The following is a 19,478-nucleotide window of genomic DNA, read 5'->3' as shown; positions in this document are numbered from 1 at the left end:
AGGTCAGTGTGTCCCAGAGCAAGAAACTGAGTCCTGCACAGCTAAAGGGAAGATCTTTGTTCTGTTTAACTACAAACATTAAGAAGGAAACAAAGAAGAATAAATCTGATAAAATAAGCACTGAGAGGCAAATATAGCTATACCTGAATTAAAGCGAGCAAATTATTATAATAAAAAAGAAGTAAAGTTCACTGGGCTTTGTAGTTAAATTTCAAACAATACTGAGATTTTTTTAAATATAGTCAACAATTTCAGTTGTTCTCAGATGTTTAAGCTCAGTCCATAAAAGCTAAAAGCTACCTTCAACAAAAGGCTTTTTTTCCAGCATTTTTGAACAAGTAAAAGAGTCCTTTTATGGGCCCAGGAGACTGTACTCACACATAAAGTGGAGGTATGCCAGACACAGAGGCTGGTGCAACTCAGAGTAATGTGTTTTCTGGAGGTGCTGCAAAATTCTGGATCCGCTGTGAATGTTAGTATGTTGTTGCCTCTGAAGGTGAATGTTCAGAACGACAACTTTTAGGCAGTCTGAGTCGAATTCAACAAGAAAAAAGTTTTTTTTTATCTTATATTATCAGTATTCAACTGAACTCATGTTTTTATATATCGCCAGTTCACAACAAAAGTCATCTCAGGGCAATATACTTAAGAAAAAACAAGTCCAAATCATAATAATTTGGTTTTATGAGAGCCAGATTCCAATCCAATTACAGTCAATTCATTCATATTATAATACAATACATTCAGAAAAAGTAGATCATGAAATGCCAATTATTAAATATTATCTGCTGTAATTGATTACATCAAATCTCCCCTTCATCTGAGTCCCCATCCTGAGCATCAGGTGGTGACAGTGGAAAGGAATAATTCAGTTTTAACAAGAAGAAACCTCCAGCAGAACCAGATCCAGAACCAGGCTCAGAATGAGCGCCATCTGCCTCCAATCTTCTGGGGTTTGAGAGGACAGGAAAGAAACACAGGCAGATACAGAAGGATTGGTTCAGGTGTAGTTTCTATTGGAAGGAAAAAAAAAACAAGTTAATGATGGCAATAATTGTATGTACAAAAATGGAGAGTACAGAAAGTTTAAAAATAGAGAGAAACTGTAATTTATTGTCATTTGCAAACCCTTATCAGCTAAAGAGAGAAAAGGAAATTCTGCAAGCACAAGCCTTTTAGACAGTTTTTCAGTTTCCCAGCTTTACAAACTTCCCTCATTGATCCAGTGGCTGTGTTTGTGAAAGGAGCCAAATGTAGAGGCTGCACCTGGGCACCATAATTGGCTTCAACGTGCCAACTTTTCCTCTCATATGAAATAACAGCACACTGGGGGGAAAATGTGAGGAAAAAAAATACATAAAACTGCTTAAGTGTAGGAATATACAGTAAACACAAAGGATATTTTCCTGGAAAAATGTAAGTCATGTTTAAACTTTAGGCTTTTATACTTTAATGCCAAACCATATACGCAGAAAGCAAAAATATAGATATATTGAAGTAAAGTCATTCAACATGAGTAATTAGGGTGTTTGCCAGTTGCTCAATTCACCTTCTGTGTGTTTAACATCACCCATCTGAACACTTTCAGCCTCTAAACTGTGAATTTTGTTCACTTGTTAGTTGTTATGACACTAAATATTTCTGTTATCCATCTGTTCTGGAGAAAATTGCCACATCCATGAGCTCATTAAGTCTGAATTCCTGCAGTCCTTCTTTATAAACACTCCACTCTGTTCCGACCACCCTGCCAGAGATGTGATCATCTTCATGGTTGTTTTCTGTGATTTGTGTCATCAGCTTGTATTACTACCAGGAATAATTACAGTAACGACCTGCACGGTGAACCTACTCGCACAAAGAAAAGTGTTTCATTAAACAGATGAACAAAAGGATGGCTCACAGGTTGCCACGCCTCGGTGTGTGACAGCTGCAGATTCACAGCTTATATAATTAAATCGTGGAATTACACAGTAGAAAATAATAGCCCGAGTGAAGAAATAACTGTTGTTCCTCCTCAGGTGTTTAGAATGACAAAGAGGCGTGATATATTGAATAAATTTCTACTTCATGAATAAAAAAAACTATTCTAATTTGCTTCTCTAAAATAGGGATATTCGATTTAAGAATCCAAGCCAAACAGCATTAGTGTCTGGAGCCAGAGGGTGCGGGTGTATGTGTCATATTGAAAACTAATATTCAGAAAATGAATCAGTTGATGAAAACAACATGAGGTGTAAAACTGTTTAATGTTCCAGCGCTTACAGAGCCTGCAGAAGAAATGTAACAATAGCTAATCAGTTCATGCACAGGAATTTTTAATGCACAGATTTCTTCATGCGTGGCTTTGTTTCTGTATAATAATCTGTTCCAAAGTAATAAATGTGGCAAAACATTCTGTTAATTAGAGAAACTTGGTTTTCTTTCCAATGACAGTACACCAAAGGTTACATTTAACTGTTAAATGGATTCTCTATAAAACCTATGGCAGCCGTGGCATTATCAGGCTAGTTTTTTGCTTGGGGAGATGAAACTATTTTTCAAGTGTGTTTCAATTTTTTTGCTTTTTCTTAACATAAATAAATGGCTTTCGGATCATAAAATGATCTTAGTTTAAAATTCTGGCATCAAACATGGTGGTTGATATACATTATTTCAAGGAATGCTAGGCAATTAATTATTTACTGTAACTTTACATTGGACAAACAAACACACCATCAACTTAAATACCTAAGAAATAAGTGAATTTAAATAAAAATCCAGATGCACCCATTCATCATGGAATTACACTTTGGGATTAAGCCAGGTTTGAAGAATTTCATTTGTTTTTTGATTTCTAAAGTTTACCAAACTCTCAAAGAAAGACACTAACTCTGTCTTTAAACAATGACTTATTCTTTTAACTCCTTAGTTTAAAACTCTGAGTTGTTCATTGTGGATTCATGAGTTCTAAAAAGTAAAAACTAAACTCTGGCAGCTGAATAAACCCCTGCTTTGTAAAAATGTGGCAACAAAGTTGTTGGGTTTTTTTTTCTTCTTTTTTGACAGCTGAGGCCAAAAACAAAGCATACAAACAGAAACCATGTGTATCCCTTCGCCAAGACACAAACTCGCGTTTTAAAAAAAAGAAAAACTGGTTGATGAAAATGAACACACCTCACGCAATCCTCACGCCATGAATAAACATTTCCTTGGAGCAATTTAACCCTGATTTCAAGTGGAAAGGGTGACAACATATTTTAACATAATTATGTTTTACAGAGCAGCTCGGTGATTTTTGGAAAAGTGCTGCAGTGATTAATATGTTTCAATTGGTACGAAGGTTTGTTTTAATGCTAATTGAAGCAGTGTGTAACACATCTGTGCTTGTGGAAAAGATGTTACCCTGTTTGAAAAGGGTCAAATTACTGCTTACAAAACATCTCAGGGGGCAGAGACGACAACAACTAGATTCAACACACTGTTGAAACCCAAAATTGCGTTGAAACATTGTCATCAATGCAAAAAATGGTTCAAATGTTTGGTGAAATCACTTTTTAACTATGAGCCAATGCTCACAGCAGTGCTTGACAGTTAAAATAAAAGCATTTTCTCAAGAAGAACTCAAGTTAGTGGGACTAAACAGCTGTGTGGCTTTAAGAAAACCACTTATCTAGGCTAATCGAAAAAAAAGGTTTCAATTTGCTGTAGGGAGCACAAAGATTGGACTCAGGAGCAATGGAAAAGGGTCATTTGGTCTAATGAATCCAGACTGATGACACATCAGAGTAAGAAGAGCGCTGGATGAAGTGATGCACCCATCATGGCCAGGGCCACCACAAGCCTGTGCAGCCAGTTCAATTTATTACAGTCAGATTAGGTGTATTAGTAATTATAAATAGCCCTGTCTTGCAAAGGTAGCTGAAAAAAAAATGCATCAAATCTTCTCTTTTATTCAGTTCCCCATCAGTGGAGAGTGGAGAGGAGAAGTGCCTTTTAACAGGAAGAGACTTTAAGAAGGGAGGCCATCTGCTTCAACCAGCTGGAGGGTGAAAGGACAAGAAATGGAAACAAAAAAAACACAAAATATACCTGATTATGTCAAAAAAAGGAAGAAAATCACAAAGAAGATAGCAGCAGTGACAGCATATATACAGAAAGAGTAAACAAGGTGAAATGAAAGGCTTAGCATTCCTTAAAGGAATGCATATCACCCGCAAAAACAAAGACAATCTTATTTTGAAAAATGATGGAGTTGCAGCCATTTTGTTCAAACCTTGAAATTTAATGTGATATTGTTGTGCTCAGAGTCTGTGTTGTGACTGACTCTCAACTACTACCACGTTCAGTTTTAGTGGAATATTTGTAAAACTGACTGAGTTATAGCCATGTTTGTGCTGGTAGATGTTTTTTCTGTTGGGAATGAAAACATTCGGCTCCGCTCCTTCTTCTTGGAATGAGCGACAAGACTTGAAACTGTCCAGCTTGGTTTCATTAAAGGATTTTAAACGTATCCTAAAATCAATAGAAAAGACAGCTCCAGAAACTTGTGCCTGTTTTTAGTATTCTGCTCTGTGTTATGTGATACTTTTATTCAGTTTCACTATGCATGGTATTTATCACATTCTCGCATGTTCACTTGAAAACAGGTCTCTCTTCAGAATGAGAGCTCGCGTCTCAATAGAATTACTTGTATAAATACAAGTCAAATTTCTAACCTTGGACTCCAGCTTGTAATGAGCAAAAGATGTTTTTAAGCAGTGTTGCCATTTTTCTTATGATTTAAACACCATTTGCTGACCTAGTAACCAAAGATCTCTTATTTTAATGGTGCAGCATCATCTTTAACCTAAACTGAGGATGAGGAACCATCTGTGTGTTTGTACTTTTGTCATGTTAATGTGACCAGACGCCTTTTAACCTCAAAGCAGGATTATATTGTACGATTCAGCTGAATTTACATTTCTCTAAGAGAGATGAGGGCCGAATCTGAGGATTACTAAACTGCATCTAAAAATCAATGTGGGGCGAAACTCAGCACTTAGACTCTGCTCTGTGAAACAGCAAAGCACATACGTTTGCAGTCTTTACAAAGGAAGGATGTATTTAGGAAGTGGGGTTGGCTTTTTGTTTGTTCTTTTTGTAGCACCCCAGTTGCTTTAATGGGTAAGATGGCCTTCGCTTAAATAACCTACACAGCAGAAATTTCCGCAGACAAGGGTAAAATCAGATGCTTCCATATTCAGCAGCAAAGCCCTGAAGACTGTTGTGCTCAGAGCGTGATGGCAGCTTCAGAAACATCCCGTAACATCCAATTAAAGCAGGCAGAGGTTTTAAAAATCAAGAGATCTCTACAAGATTAAATCAGAGGTAATTTGCACATTGTGTTGTGTTTTCAGTCAAAGTCATTAGCTTTTTGTCACAAACAAACCTCTCACTGGTGTTTCTACCCTACAGGATGCAAGTGGCACGAACCGGGGAAGTTTTTTTTTTATTTATTAATTTTGACTTGGATGACATGCTGCTTACTCACCAGCACTTTGCAATCACTAAAACTTTCTTCACGCTGACTGTACGTTCAAAGGTGACTCAGGGCAAAATTGTGAAATCGTCTTTGAAATCAGTATTATTGTATCTGCAGCGTGGAACACTTTGGACTGTTTGGGAGGAAATCCTTTAAATATCATAGAGAAAAATAGAGCTCAACAGATGGAGAGATTTGGAATCAGTGCCTACCCACAGATGCACTTGCAGTGTGGACAAAGGAGGAGAAGCTGCCAAGGATGAATAACTGAGTGTCTCTCCCTCTGATTCACCTGAAAGCAAATATGGAGAAGGAAAATGACATTTTCTGTTTTTATTTAATCAAATGCAGGTTTTCAAACTAAGAGCACCTCATCTTGACCAAAACACTCCAAGCCCCACACATGGATCACCTGCTCTCCCTCCTTCTCATTTCACGCAGCGTTATCTCTGTGAAATACCTTAAATTTTCCAGTCTGTGTGTGCGTGCTTGTGCGTGTGTCCGGGGGGGGAGGGGTCCCGAAGGCGTACAGCGTAGGCGTGGGCTTCCACGCCACAGCTGACGCTCAGAAAACCGGGAGGACCGTCTGAACGTGCGCACACGGAGGACGCGCTCCGGTGAAGTTGGGACCTGCGCGCGGAGTTTCTCTTTGCGCGGAGACGCGCAGATCAGACCGGATCTGGATCCGACAATCCCGCCGCTGAGGAGGCGTCGGTGGTCTGAGCAGAGAGATCCGGACTGAGAGACATGAGATCTTTGTAGAGGGAGGAGAACATTTCATTTAGAAAGGTAAGAGAAGCTCCGTCTCTTGCGACAACGAGGAGCCAGGTGGGCTGAGAGAGGCGCCCGTGGGAAGATCTGCTCCCAGAGACGCGATTTACAGAGTTAAAGCTGCGAGTTTTAGGTCTTCGCGAGATTTAGTGTTTCTGTCCTTCATAACAATTACTGGCTCACCTGCTTTCTGATTTCATGTTGCTAAGATAAATACCTCTGAGGAGACCTTTTAATTTATCAGTCAGTCAATCAAAATTATATTTTATAGCACATTTTTAAAACAGCTCCAGGTGAACAAAGTGCTGTATAAAAGTTAAAATAAAAATGCGTTGCAGGTGCAATAAAAAACAACATTTTTTAAATAAATAAAATAAACTTACACAATAAAAAGATAACCTAATGATAGAAAACCAAGCCATTCTGCTCAACCAGAATTAAAATAGATGGATTTGAAATCACCAATATTCTGAGCAGCTCTCATTCTCAAAGCCAGACTATTCCACACAGTAGGAACCACAACTGAAAATTATTTTTTGACCCTTCTGGACTCTAAATTAACCTTAAATAGATAATTAAACACCTGTCTTTATGTCTTCTGCAGACAATAATGTGTTGTCATTAGCAGGCTGAGTTGAAACGATCAATGGATAACTGATTTCTGAGTTAAACATTTATTATTTGGGGTTTAAAGTCTGAACCGCCTGCCTCCTTAAATCTGTGGACTTTGACTCGTGAAGATCCAGTCATGAGAGTAAGGCCCAGGCATTGAGCAGGTGTGCTTTAACCTCAGCTGTGTCCTTCTCCTGCAGGTTGGGAGCGAGCAGCTTTCCTTCGATCAGACCCTCTTGTCTTCAGGCCGACGCTCTTTCAATGTGGGAGACAGTTTTGGTGCATTCGCCAGGCTGAAATCCTCCAGGGTCCGGACCTCCCTCATGGCAGCCTTGCTCCTCGGGCTGCTGCTCTTTGCGATGCAGTCCCCTCCTCTCCCCTCCAGGCCGTTGGCGGACCGGGGGTCGTCTTCTCCTCCCACTTTCTCGCCCACTGACAACGGGACCAGCAGCCACCCCAACGGGACCTTCCAGCAGCTCCCTCAGATAATAATCATTGGTGTGAGGAAGGGGGGCACGCGCGCGCTGATCGAGATGCTCAGCTTGCACAGCACGGTGGTGGCAGCTCAGAACGAGGTGCACTTTTTTGACTGGGAGAGCCACTTTCAGAAGGGCTTGCCTTGGTATCTCAGCCAGATGCCTTACGCCTTCCCCGAGCAATTGACGGTGGAGAAAACGCCGGCCTACTTTACGTCGGGCAAAGTCCCCAAGCGCATCCACCAGATGAACCCCAACATCAAGCTCCTGCTCATCCTCAGAGACCCCACGGAGCGGGTGCTCTCGGACTACACCCAGGTGTTTTACAACCGCCTCCAGAAACACAAGCGCTACCAGCCCATTGAGTCCGTGCTGGTGAAGGATGGAGAGATCAACCTGGGGTACAAGGCCCTCAACCGCAGCCTGTACTACATCCACATGCAGAACTGGCTGCAGTATTTCCCCTTGGAGAGCATTCATGTCGTTGACGGGGACAAGCTAATCAAGGACCCGCTGCCCGAGATGAAAAAAGTGGAAAAGTTCTTAAACCTGGAGCCTCAGTTGAATGCTTCCAATTTTTACTTCAACAAAACAAAAGGATTCTACTGCTTGAGAGACCACGGGCGAGAAAGGTGTTTACACGACTCAAAGGGCAGAGCGCACCCCCACGTGGCTCCTGCCATCCTGCAGAAGCTCTACCAGTTCTTCCACGAACCGAACAGGAAGTTCTTTGAACTGGTGGGACGAACATTCAGCTGGAAATAAACCTTTGGTTTTTCTCACTAACAGCGTTAAGGAACGAAGCTGATGTAAATTTCAACTAAATCTATTTTTTTACTAGTTTCTTTGTTACACGAAAGATCGAGCCAAATACTGAGACAGACTGCAGGGTTTCTTCATGAAACTTTTACTGAAACGTTGTGCCGTTAGAAACAATTTGGCTTCAACATTCACATTTTGGCCAGTGCTAGAAAATGTTACATAAAGATATGCACTGAGCAGTTTTGCATCGTTGAACCTCCTTCTTTCACTTTATATAACATGACATTATTGTCTTGCTACATTTAGATCTCTGAGAGAATTTACCTGCTGCTAGGATTTTCTTTTCTCTGTCACTTTCAGGCACAAGCCACCCTGAGTTTTGTTACCTAAATTTTCCTTTTTGTTGGTTACTACAAATCCTTTGTGCACATCAGATCTTGCTAATCAATAATTGTGTCTTGTAAATATTTTTTAACTGAGAAATTAATACCATAATAAAGATGTATTTTATTTTTAGCATGTCTGCTGCTTTTTTTAACCCCCTTCTGTCTTTTTTTTTGTTTTTTATCCATCCATTAAACATCTGAGTGCTGTGCAGTTAGTCTCAGTCTCAGCAGGACGACTCAGGTCATTATTTCACGTCTGCTAACTCCATGTTTAAAGGAAGAACACAACATTTACAAATGTTTGACCCATTGCTCTCTCGTGCACTTCAAACAGAGCCCAACTATTTTAATTTAAACAGTTTGCCATGCTGAATTTCCTTTTTAGCCCTCCTGTCTGCAGAGGCTAACCTGCATCGCTGCTAAACTGTTTATCTGATGTTCCTTGTGTTCTGATTAGCTGTAGTCGTTCTTCACACATTAAATGACACTTTGCTTTGATAACGTGGGTTTAGCATAAGTGAACTGAGTGTGGGCATGGAGGTAAAGTCAAATTTGAGCTCAATCTGAACCGCGCAGAATCAAAAGAGAAGTTGTTTATGCCCCAGGGTGCAATCTTCCTACTTAGTTTTTAAGACAGGGAAGGCATTACTTATTCAAATCACATCGCTGCTCAGGAGCATCAGTAGCACAGTCTTGTAGAAATTACACTCCAAAATAACAACAACAACAAAACCACTGTAGCAGCTTCATATTTGAATGAGGCCCGGGTCTACTCAGAGGTTTTCTGAAACTTCAGACAGGATGTTAACCTCCCTGCCCTCCTTCAGCGCAGACCACAGCATAATTCTTTTCTCTTTGCCCTCTGAGATCACAAATTGTATTTTTTCCTGCTGTCTCTGCAGTTTGCATGAGTTCTTTTTGTATTGTATTGTTGAGTAATATCAGAGTGGCTTTGGAGAGAAACCGGTTTTGCTGCGGGTGAAAAGGAATGAAAAAAAAAAAAGAGCAGAGAAGGTAAACAGAAAGGCTGATCTCTGCTGGTAGATTATCAGGGAGCAGCTTGCGTCATCTGGAGATAACTCTGAAACAAGCATGTTTTCAGGGCTTATGCTTCACGTGTCGGAATGTGCAGGAGCTTCACTTGAAATCAAGCAGCAATGTCAGTGTCACCTTCCTCTGGGTCGAAGACTGATGGAATACCCAGATAAATCTATTTCCTCTTCTGCAAAACCACTCATTTTAGAAAAAAAGATGAGAAAAAAACCATCACACTCAGAAGCTGTGCGAAGCTTTAACTCTGATGGAGGAAAGTACATTTACTCAAGAGCTTTAGGGACTTTTTCTTTGCTCTTTCAATTTTCTGCCTACTTATTATAGTACTTCAGAATTTTCATGACAAATCATCTACTGAGATTATAAAATAAACTGTAATATTTTTTCTTCTTGGCTCGCCAGAAAAAAAGAAGCAGAGTTAAGATCCATTATTCAGTGTTTGCAGCTCCACCAACTTGAGGATATCACCGAAATGTCTGCTTGAGACCTAAAAATGGGAAAATGTTATTTTTCAAAAGTAAAAATAACAACCCAGCCACGCTAAAGATGGAAATAAAATAATCCTGATGTTTACATTGTATAAAAACATAAAACAAAATGTGGTTTACCGTTAGAATAGAAGCGACTGAATATAAATGATGTGCTTAGATTATTGATACCGAAGCTTCACTGTAAGCAGCATGGATTCTGCTGACTAAAAATAGATTTAAACAAAAGAAAAGTGAATAAATCTGAGGCAGCATCAGATGATTAATGGCTGAGAGGAGAAGAAAAAAAAAGCATTGTATTCCTGAGACATCAGAAGCAGAAAATGTTTGACAGAGCTGCTTTAGTTCCTAACAAAGTGATGCAATTAAAAAAGGTTATTATATTATCTAAAAATAGAAACCAGACAATAAAAATAAATTTGGTGGAATGATAACTGTTTTAAACTTAAAGGCCTAAAATTCCTTTAATGACCACCGCCTGTCATGCCAGAGTTTTAGAGGAAGATCATCTTATGTTAAGTTGTAGCTGTTGTGGTCAAACATTATCTTTTGTCTCATGTGATCTCGATTTTGCATGATCTGTTAGCGCTTAAAGTATGTCTTGCGACTGACTCTCTGCTTCTACCACACAAACTTTTAGCTAAATATCTGTAAAATTGTCTGCGTTAAAGCTATTTTTGTGTTTTTTGAGGTCAGTTGGCTGTGGTGGCCATCTTAAATTGGACAATTTATTAATCCAGTATTTTCCTTCTGAAAGTTTAATTAAAAATTTTTCTGCTGTTTGTGTGATATTTTGCTAACAGACAGAAAACAAACACACATGAGTAAAACCATGATTGTTTTTGGTGGCGAGTGATAAAAGAGAAATAAAAAGAGACGGAAGTGTAAAGAAGAATATCGCAAATGAGTAAATCCTCACAGTTACTTGACACCCAAACTAATTCCTTCACACTAAAACAAGTTTATCCGAAGGTTTCTTTTCTCTGCTCCTATAACTGATCAGCCATTGTGAGACCTCTCCGATTTCTCTTGTTACCTTTAAATAAAAGGTCCAGACTGAGAATTTAAAGCTGCTGTATTAAAATGAACAATTTGTAACCCTCCTTTTAAAAAAACACGGACAATAAAGCAAAACCTCTTCTTGTCCCATCAGTGAAATGTGAGTAATGATGAAAATGATTCACTTGTCAGACATTTGAAGCCCTGAGAGGCTGATGGCTCCTCAGAGGTGGAGATGTTTCATGAAGAGCTTTTTAAACAGCTAATCTTCATACATTTGAGCTCAGATTGTACTTGATGTCAGTTTTGCACCTTTTTTGCATTTATTTCTGCAGTGAGGGTTTGTTTCTTTTAGTGCTTTTTATTTAAGCTTCTTTTTTTATTCTCTGTTCTCAAACACATTTCTTGCTTTCTGTCTTGTGAAAAAATGATTAAATTGTCTTGTTTTTCCTCATGGATACCAGAGATCGAACGTCCAGTCAACACTTTCATCACGTGGGACGAAACAGAAGTGAACTTTCATGGAGATCATGTTTGTTTTACCTAAATATTATTATTCTAATCTCAAATGTTGGAGCATTTGTACATCGTTTGCATGAAAGTTTCTCTTTCTTTGAAAATAAAATTTCATTTAACAGACCGATACATAAACATATTGTAATCCTTACTTCTTGAGCACCTGTACTCCACTTCTAAAGCCGAGTTTAATGTTTGAGGAGTGTCCTGTCTGTGCTGTTACTGATGTTTCTGTCTCCTCTCGGCTCTGCTTGCACACTGTGATCATAAAATAAGCATCTATTAAGAGTTCATGAACAGCCCATTAGTCTAGTCAGCTGTGGAGCCCTCTAAAGTTTTACAACCACAGATTTTCCCTTTAACATCACCTAATTAATCTCTGCCGCATAATTAATTTGTCTCCTCACCTCATATACGCTAAGAGCAGTAAACTCTGGCTGCAATCAGGATGAATGGCCTCCCCCCTCCTCTCAGCTCACCCACAACCTTTGCTGTAATCTGCTACAGAATTTTCTGGAATATTTTGGAGTCAGTCTGCGAACCCCTCCACCCCACCGCCTCCTCTCCACCGTCCAGCTCGTACCAGTTCCTCCTCAAGGAGGCCATTTCCTGAAAGATCCCAATCAGCGATTCTGTTTTCTTTTTAAAGGATGATGTGATCGGATGGCACGCAGCCCCTTGTGCAGTCTGCAGCTCGCTTTAATTGGAATAGATTGTTTGTCCAGGTTGATGTGTGAAGCCCGGAAAAACTAACGCGTGCACCCACACGCTTTATTTTGCACGCGCTGAAACACAAACACCTAAACAGGATGTACAGCTTGGCCCCCCATTTCTGTCCATTGTGTTTTATGTTTCAATCGCTCAGCTAAAGGCTTCAAACTTTCTCAAACTAAAAGCCAAGTTTTTCTCCAAGGAAAAGACGTTTAGACTACAACCATTCCTTGTTGGGAAATAACGGAGGTATAGCTGCTTCACTCAGACCCTGAAAATAACATAATGCATAATCTCATGCAAAATGTCGCACTTAGAATATGTTTTCTACTAGTTCATGAGATATTAAGATAACAGACAGACAGAGTTGACTTTAGTGGTTAAAGGCAAAAGGTTAAAAGCAGATCTTGTGTGAGCGCTTGGACTTTGTGTTGGGAGTGACTCTCAGTTTCTACCACACCAAATTCTAGCTAAATATTTGCTAAACTGACTGAGTTATATCCACTTTTTTTGTTTGTAAGAGTTGCTTTGCTGTGGCAGCCATGTTGAATGTGGTCGACTCCAAAAGATAATCAGTTGCAGATGTACATTTAGTGAATACTTTCTGCAAGTCTCATTAAAATATGTCCATTGGTTCATGAGATATTCTGCTAACAGACAGACACATTCACTTCTGCACAATGCAGAGAACTTTAAGCTCTTTTCTGAGACTCATTGTTTTTCTTTTCTCTGTTTCTAAACCAAGTTTGATTAGAAAATCACATTAGATTATGTTTTCACACTTAGATAATGAAGGTATAAGTTAATATGCTCACAAACTGTTTCTATTTTCTGTTTTACTTGAAAAAATAAAAGGGATATAATCACAGCTGAAAGAACTGCTTAAAACCTGCCGAAAAAATAAGAGTTTTTTAAACAGAGATGTTTACAGGAGTCTTAAGAAATTATTAAAATGGTTTCAAAATAGTTGCAGCGTTTGGTGAATTCCCCAGAAGGAAACAGTTTTTTAAGAAAAGCTAATCCTCTCTGGTTTGTTGGATGAGATGTAACATAAGAGGCACAAGAGACGAAAAGATGAATGTCTGAAGAAGAAAGAAAAACAACATGCCACATATTCGCAACTTCTTTTATTATTTGATTTTTTATTTATTTATTTTTCCATCTTAAGAAGAGTTTTGCACTAAGCTTTTATTCAGCTACATGCATTCCAGCTGGAGATGACTCCTTATTCCTTTTTCAACAGAATACCCTTGAAGTCAAGACATACCAGAAAAATGAAAAACAAAACAAAAAGCTTCAGATTTTATTTGTCAACCTGAGAAGAAGCTTTGATTAAACATCCACACGGTCGAATCAAACAAAGCATTAACGTGTCAAATGACTGTTTGTTGTTTTCTGCTGATTTCATTAATGACTGAAAGTTAAAGTAATCAGTGAAGACAGAGAAACACTTTGGGGCTGATTTTTATAACATTTCCATTCTAAAAACCTTTTCAGACAAAAAATCAAATACAACAGAGGTGCAGTGATTTTTGTTATTGTTGTTTAAGAAAAATTAAGAAGCCTGATGTGTGTTTGCCTGAAGGACTTTTTATTTTAAAGTTCCTGCAGGTAACAGCCAAACTACAGACAGACACCAAGTTTTAATGCGGGGTAAGTGTTTTGTTAGAATTGCAGAATCTTTTAAAACATCAGGTGGTGCTGAGAAAAGGAACATCACCACACATAGCTGCAGCTGAACTGCTCACTTTGTCTTTTTTATTTGATGAGGAGTGAAACTCTCCATCTTTATTTAAAACATGAAGCTCCTTATGTGCAATCATAAAGACCCTGATTATAAAGTAAGTATAAAATGAAGACTAGACTGTCAAAATATCAATCTTATTTATAATCAAAGGTTGTTTATAGTATACAGTGAGACTCAGAATTTAGTAAGACTGAGGTCTGAGTGTTTGTATCCAACAAGCTTTATTTTTTTATTTATTTATTTTTTTTTGTGCACGAATGGCAGAACTCCATTCTTGGTAATGCACATTATTTTGTTTCCCTCTTCTGCTTTGTTCCCACCTCAGCAACCGCCCCCACATTTAGGATTTAATCTGCTGGGGTGCACTGCTGATCTGAACCAGTTTCTCAGTATTTGTTATTTGGCATTTAGACCTGCACATTTGCCTCAGGTGTAGCCTCTACTACTCACGAGGAAACTGAAAACCACCTCAAGTGTGGCGAGACTCCCTCATGAATGCCGTTTGCTAACTCACTACACCCAGTAAGAAACCACTTTTCTGCCTCCTATAGGGGGCGCTCATTCAGCTGCAAGTTCAACTTCCTGGTTATACTGATTTGCCTGATTTACCCTATATTGAGTGTATATTTTATTTTTTTTAAATTGAATAAATAAAACCATAAGTTTACTTTTTAGGGGCTGCAACAACACATGTGGACAGGACCGAAAAATATAAACACAGGTATAGATAAAGGTATATAAGTGTTTTTGGCCTAAAACCTGAAAAAACTGTGAATTATTTGAAAATATGAGACATAAACCTAAAAAAAAGCCAGACATTTGGACATTACCACACCACTGTTTGGCCTTACACATGTTTGTGTACATTTCTAACATAACTGAGGATTAGGGTTTTAGCAGAAAAGCTCTGGTTTCAAGATGGAACTTGCAGCATTCATTTGATTCTTTAACACTGTGGGAAATGCAACACAGTAGATCAGTGGCTTTTCAAAGCACCAGCTGTTTAAGACCACCCAGTAAAAACTCAACCACTGCTGTTTAGTCGCCTGTTTTTGTACCAGAGTTTTGTAAGGAACATTTTTCCACATTCAGGACTCTCTCTGCCTAATCAGTCATCTCTTGTTCTTACACAGTTTAAATCCTTCACTTGTTCTGTCTCTTTGCTGTTTGGAAATGCTGACAAATCTCAACTTTTTTAGCCTCTTGAGTATTTTCTGTAAAATTTAAAAAAGGAAAAGAAAACTCTTAACCCTCATCCTTCAGCTGTCCAAAGTTCCCATCTTCTCTGTACAAAGAATGCCACTTTGCCATTAGATGACAACATTACAGCAAATAAACTGAATCTGTTGAATTAAGTAAAGTACCACAGCAAATGACTGAAAGTTATGCTTCTTTCTCATGGGATCGCATAAATCATCAGCTCCCATCCACGCTTATTACATCTATGAGCATTTTCATTTTGCGGCTTGACATCGCAACAAATAACTTTTAACATTTTGCATCTGAAAAATGTGGTTTGGCCTCTGAGCGAGCTGCCTCCTCAATCCTGCTTAGTCTTTCAGAGCTAATGGAACGTAAATACACACGTCATTAGGAGAAGGGCTGACAGAGGGAGCTCCGCTGAATGATGCATGTTCGTGTTTTTGGTCGGGTTCTAGATGTGCTGCCGCTGTGCGAGCCAGTCATAGCTGCGGCCTGTTATCAGTCATTTCCTGGCATGGTGTCTCCTGGCAGAGGAATAAGCCTCCATGGCCAATGATAACTCCCACTGCTAGCAAACACCTCTGCATGGGCCCCCAGATAGTCCTCGGTCCCTCTGTGGTGTGTTTATGTAAGTATGTGTGTGTGTGTGTGTGTGTGTGTGCAACATGCATGCTTTTATTATCCCCACTTCAAAGCAGCAATAATGTTTTTGTCGGTATGTGTGTTTGGGTCTTTGTAGCTTTAGCAAAATATCTCATGAGCCAAGAGATTTAATTGAAACATGGAGAAAGTAGTTACTGAATGGACATCTACAACTGATTAACTTTTGGAGTCGACACCAATCAAGATGGCAGCCACAGCTTAGTGACCTCATTAAACACAAATATGGCTGTAACTCAGTTAATTTTACAAACTTTGGGCCAAAACTTTGATGTGGTAGTAGCTGAGAGTGATTTGCAAAACATAATTTGGGCACCAGTGTGTCGCATGAGATGTTTGTCAAACTTTGTTGTTACCAATTGGACTCAACTGCATCTGTCTGTTAGCAAAATATCTCATGAACCACAAGACTGATTGTAATGAAACTTTTAGACAGTAATTATTGGATGAACATCTACAACATTTGGAGTCAGCCTAATTCAAGATGGCCTTCATAGCTAATCAACACTAGCTTACACTAGAATGGATATTACTCAGTAAAATGTAAAGATAATGAGTTCAAATTTGGTGTGGTAGTAGTTGAGAATCACATACAACACATACTCTGAGTGCTAACACATTTTGCAAGATCTCACAATATTGCATAAGATCATGCATGACATCACTGAAAAGGTCTAACCAAAACGGCTACAACGTCATAATTTCTCAACAGAAGAGGATCTTCGTCTAAAACCCTGGCATGAAAGGTGGCGGGTGACATGCATTCCATCAAGGAATTCTAGGTCTGTTTCTCTAGGTGTGTTTTTCTGTTTACATGCAAATAGGGAATATTATCCAGTTGGCATGCAAACACACAGGATTAAGTGTATTTGCATCTAAAGAAAGCAGTGAACCATATGCAACTTGATACGAAGCAGGAGTTCCAAAACTTGGAGCTCCAGATACTCCCTGTAGAGCGAAACTCAAATAGCTCCAAATGGGTGCAGTTACTGGGAAAAGTGTCATTTGCACTTTACGTCACGGCTGAGCTTATTTGCATGCGTATGAGAGTTATTCTGCTTGCAGGGACAACACCGTCTTCTCTGTGCTGACATAAAAAAACACTCTTAGTTCTTCATGAATGCAACAAATGGTTTCTGTGTGCGCACTGCATATGGTTCAAATCAAACCTAACTGACATGGAGGATCAGCCATGTTATCAGGTTACAGCATACCTGTATGTTCTGTGTGTGTGTTCTGGTTTGATTAAAGCAAGTAGGGCAGCCGCATATTGAAACCAGGTGTTTGCGTGTCTCCTTGTGATGCCTGCGTTTGTCTTCATATCTATAACCATAGTTCAGAAATGATAGAAGAGTGGAAAAAAAGATCCACGACAGTAAGTGGATGAAACAGCAACTCTCACTGATATGATTATAGTCTCATTATGGGACCTAAGTTAGGACCATATAACACTAAACGTTGCCTTTTCATATTTAACTTCTCCAGAACATGTTTAGAAAATACAAGTGTTTAATACATGTGGGTTAAAAAGGTTTTGAACAATCAGACATTAATTTTATTCAGTCACAGTAAGATATAAATGAGTAATACAATCACACTGCATTTTTACAGAAAATTCAGTTTCTCTGATTAAAGAAGCATTTCTTGAAGGAACACACGTCACTTGCCACCTTGAATTTTTTGAAACAAAAATGGTGTGCAATTTCTTAGCGTTTGGAATATGTATTGGGGATAATGCTCAGCTACTACCAGGTCAATATCTATAAAATTATCTGAGTTGTAGCCATTTTTGTGTTTGCTAAGGTTGATTAGCCATGGCAGCAACACAAATAAAGACTCCAGGAGTTAATCAGTTGTAGACGTATATCCACCAATTACATTCTGATCATTTCAATATGAGACAGAACAATGAAGACATGCACACCCAAGCAGTTGCAATTATCCTAATTCCTGTTATAACTTTTAATATTCTACAGTTTATTGTTACCAAGATCCAAGGCTGAACCCCCTTGAAACCCCCAAAGTCAGAAGTTTCTTAATTCATCCATTTATCACTGATGTTGAGCCTGAATTTTCCTGAATGTCAAAGATTACAAAAAGACAGCTGAGTGTCTTTTTTGTTTGTTTGTTTGTTTTTTCAAAGCTTCAATACAAATAAACACCAATTTGATTATAATTGACATTTGGCATGCTTCAAAAATCCCTCCTCCTAATCCTCTCCTCAGACTGCACCTCCAATTCTCCTCACAAGGAAAACAACATTTTTTCCCTAAACTATTTACAGTTTGTTTTTTTTCTCTCTCTCCCTCTCAGGCGTTTCACAGAGGTATCTCATTCCCCCAAATGTCAGCCCATGAAAATAGAAAACAGATGGTAAGTGTGCTTGTTGTTGGGTAAAGACAGAATTACATTCAATCTGTGGACCCGGGGAGAGAAGTTTCCCTCTGCCTCACGCCAACTTCTGCAAATAAAGAGAGGAAAATCAATTGGCTGCTCCATGATTGACCAAATCCGTTCACCTGCAACTCCTGAAATCCAATGACCTGTGTGGCTGATGTATTGCCTCTCAGCTGGAGAATGATAATACAACCCTTTCACTAATTGAAACACAGCTATTTAAAGTCTGTGCTCATTCTGTGTGACGCAGTGCTTGTTATCGCCCGCCAACAAAGGCGATAATCTTCATGCTCATGTCTGACTGTTTGTTTAGCTGTAGTGTTAGCAAAATGTATTATGAACCAGTTGACAATTTTTAATGAAACCAGTGACAGCAATCATTAACTGTACATCTGTCACAGCTCCATCTGTTCCTGCCACGCCTCTTGCCTCTAGTCATGCCACAGCCAAGTAACTTTCCACTCATCCCAGTTCCAAGCCACGTCCATTTTACCATGCCCACACAATCACAGTCATCTGCTTCACCTGTTCTGCCATGCTTAAATACTCACAGCTCCCAGTCTCTCACTGCCAGATTATTGAAAGCCTCACAGCCAGTAGATGTCCAGCATTCTTTCCATGTCCATGCCTGATCTCGACCCTTGCCTGTCCCACGACCCACGTCTCTCGCCTGCCCCTTTTTGGATACTGCTTCGGACTCGGATTTCTGGTTGCCGACCTCGCTTTGCCTTTCTGGACCTCGCCCTTTGGATTTTCCCTTTTTGGATTTGGCTTCTGCTCTCTGACCCACTGGTAACGATCACCTGCCTGGACCTGGACTTTCCCTCTCGCCTCAGCCCCTTTCAGACAAGCCTGTCTGCACCTAGCTATCAAGCTAAGGAGGACTTACTAGTTCTGGTCCCGATCCAAGACGGTCACGTGAGTGCGCTGTTCAAAGCCTCTGGTCCTGCTCCTAGTCTGTTCTTAATAAATCCTTAAAACTTCGTCTGTGTTGCAAGTCTGAATCCTGTCAAGTCCTGCCTTGTCAACATCTACAATTTGTTGTTTACCCAATTCAAGCTTAGCCACAGCTTATTGAACTTAGTGAATTTTCCAGACACTGAGTAAAAGTTTGGTGTGGAAGAAGCTCAGACTCATTCACAACACTTACTCCAAGTGCTAACAGATAATGGGAGATCTATATGAGATATCATAAAC

The 19,478-nt window shown here is 39.3% G+C and overlaps 1 protein-coding gene and 1 long non-coding RNA gene across 2 annotated transcripts; one reads left to right on the top strand and one right to left on the bottom strand.

Moving 5' to 3' along the window:
• Positions 1-338: 338 nt before the first annotated feature.
• LOC119617353 lies at positions 339-19,106 on the bottom strand. Its single transcript, XR_005233593.1, has 3 exons — positions 18,833-19,106; positions 5,713-5,792; positions 339-1,013 (listed from the first exon to the last, which is right to left on the bottom strand). It is a non-coding gene; the product is annotated as an uncharacterized LOC119617353 (long non-coding RNA).
• On the top strand, positions 6,070-11,686 carry hs3st1 (heparan sulfate (glucosamine) 3-O-sulfotransferase 1). Its single transcript, XM_017407999.3, has 2 exons — positions 6,070-6,289; positions 7,084-11,686. Exon 2 carries the CDS (start codon positions 7,207-7,209, stop codon positions 8,122-8,124), a length of 918 nt encoding a protein of 305 aa, XP_017263488.1. The 5' UTR covers positions 6,070-6,289; positions 7,084-7,206; the 3' UTR covers positions 8,125-11,686.
• Positions 19,107-19,478: the final 372 nt, after the last annotated feature.

Source organism: Kryptolebias marmoratus, linkage group LG9 (genome assembly GCF_001649575.2).
Source record: "Kryptolebias marmoratus isolate JLee-2015 linkage group LG9, ASM164957v2, whole genome shotgun sequence".
NCBI classification, from domain to species: Eukaryota; Metazoa; Chordata; class Actinopteri; order Cyprinodontiformes; family Rivulidae; genus Kryptolebias; species Kryptolebias marmoratus.
This window is presented reverse-complemented; position numbering and strand designations above follow the sequence as displayed.

Excerpts from the sequence above, each read along its gene's own strand:
- hs3st1 (XM_017407999.3), top strand. The coding sequence starts at position 7,207 with ATGGCAGCCTTGCTCCTCGGGCTGCTGCTCTTTGCGATGCAGTCCCCT.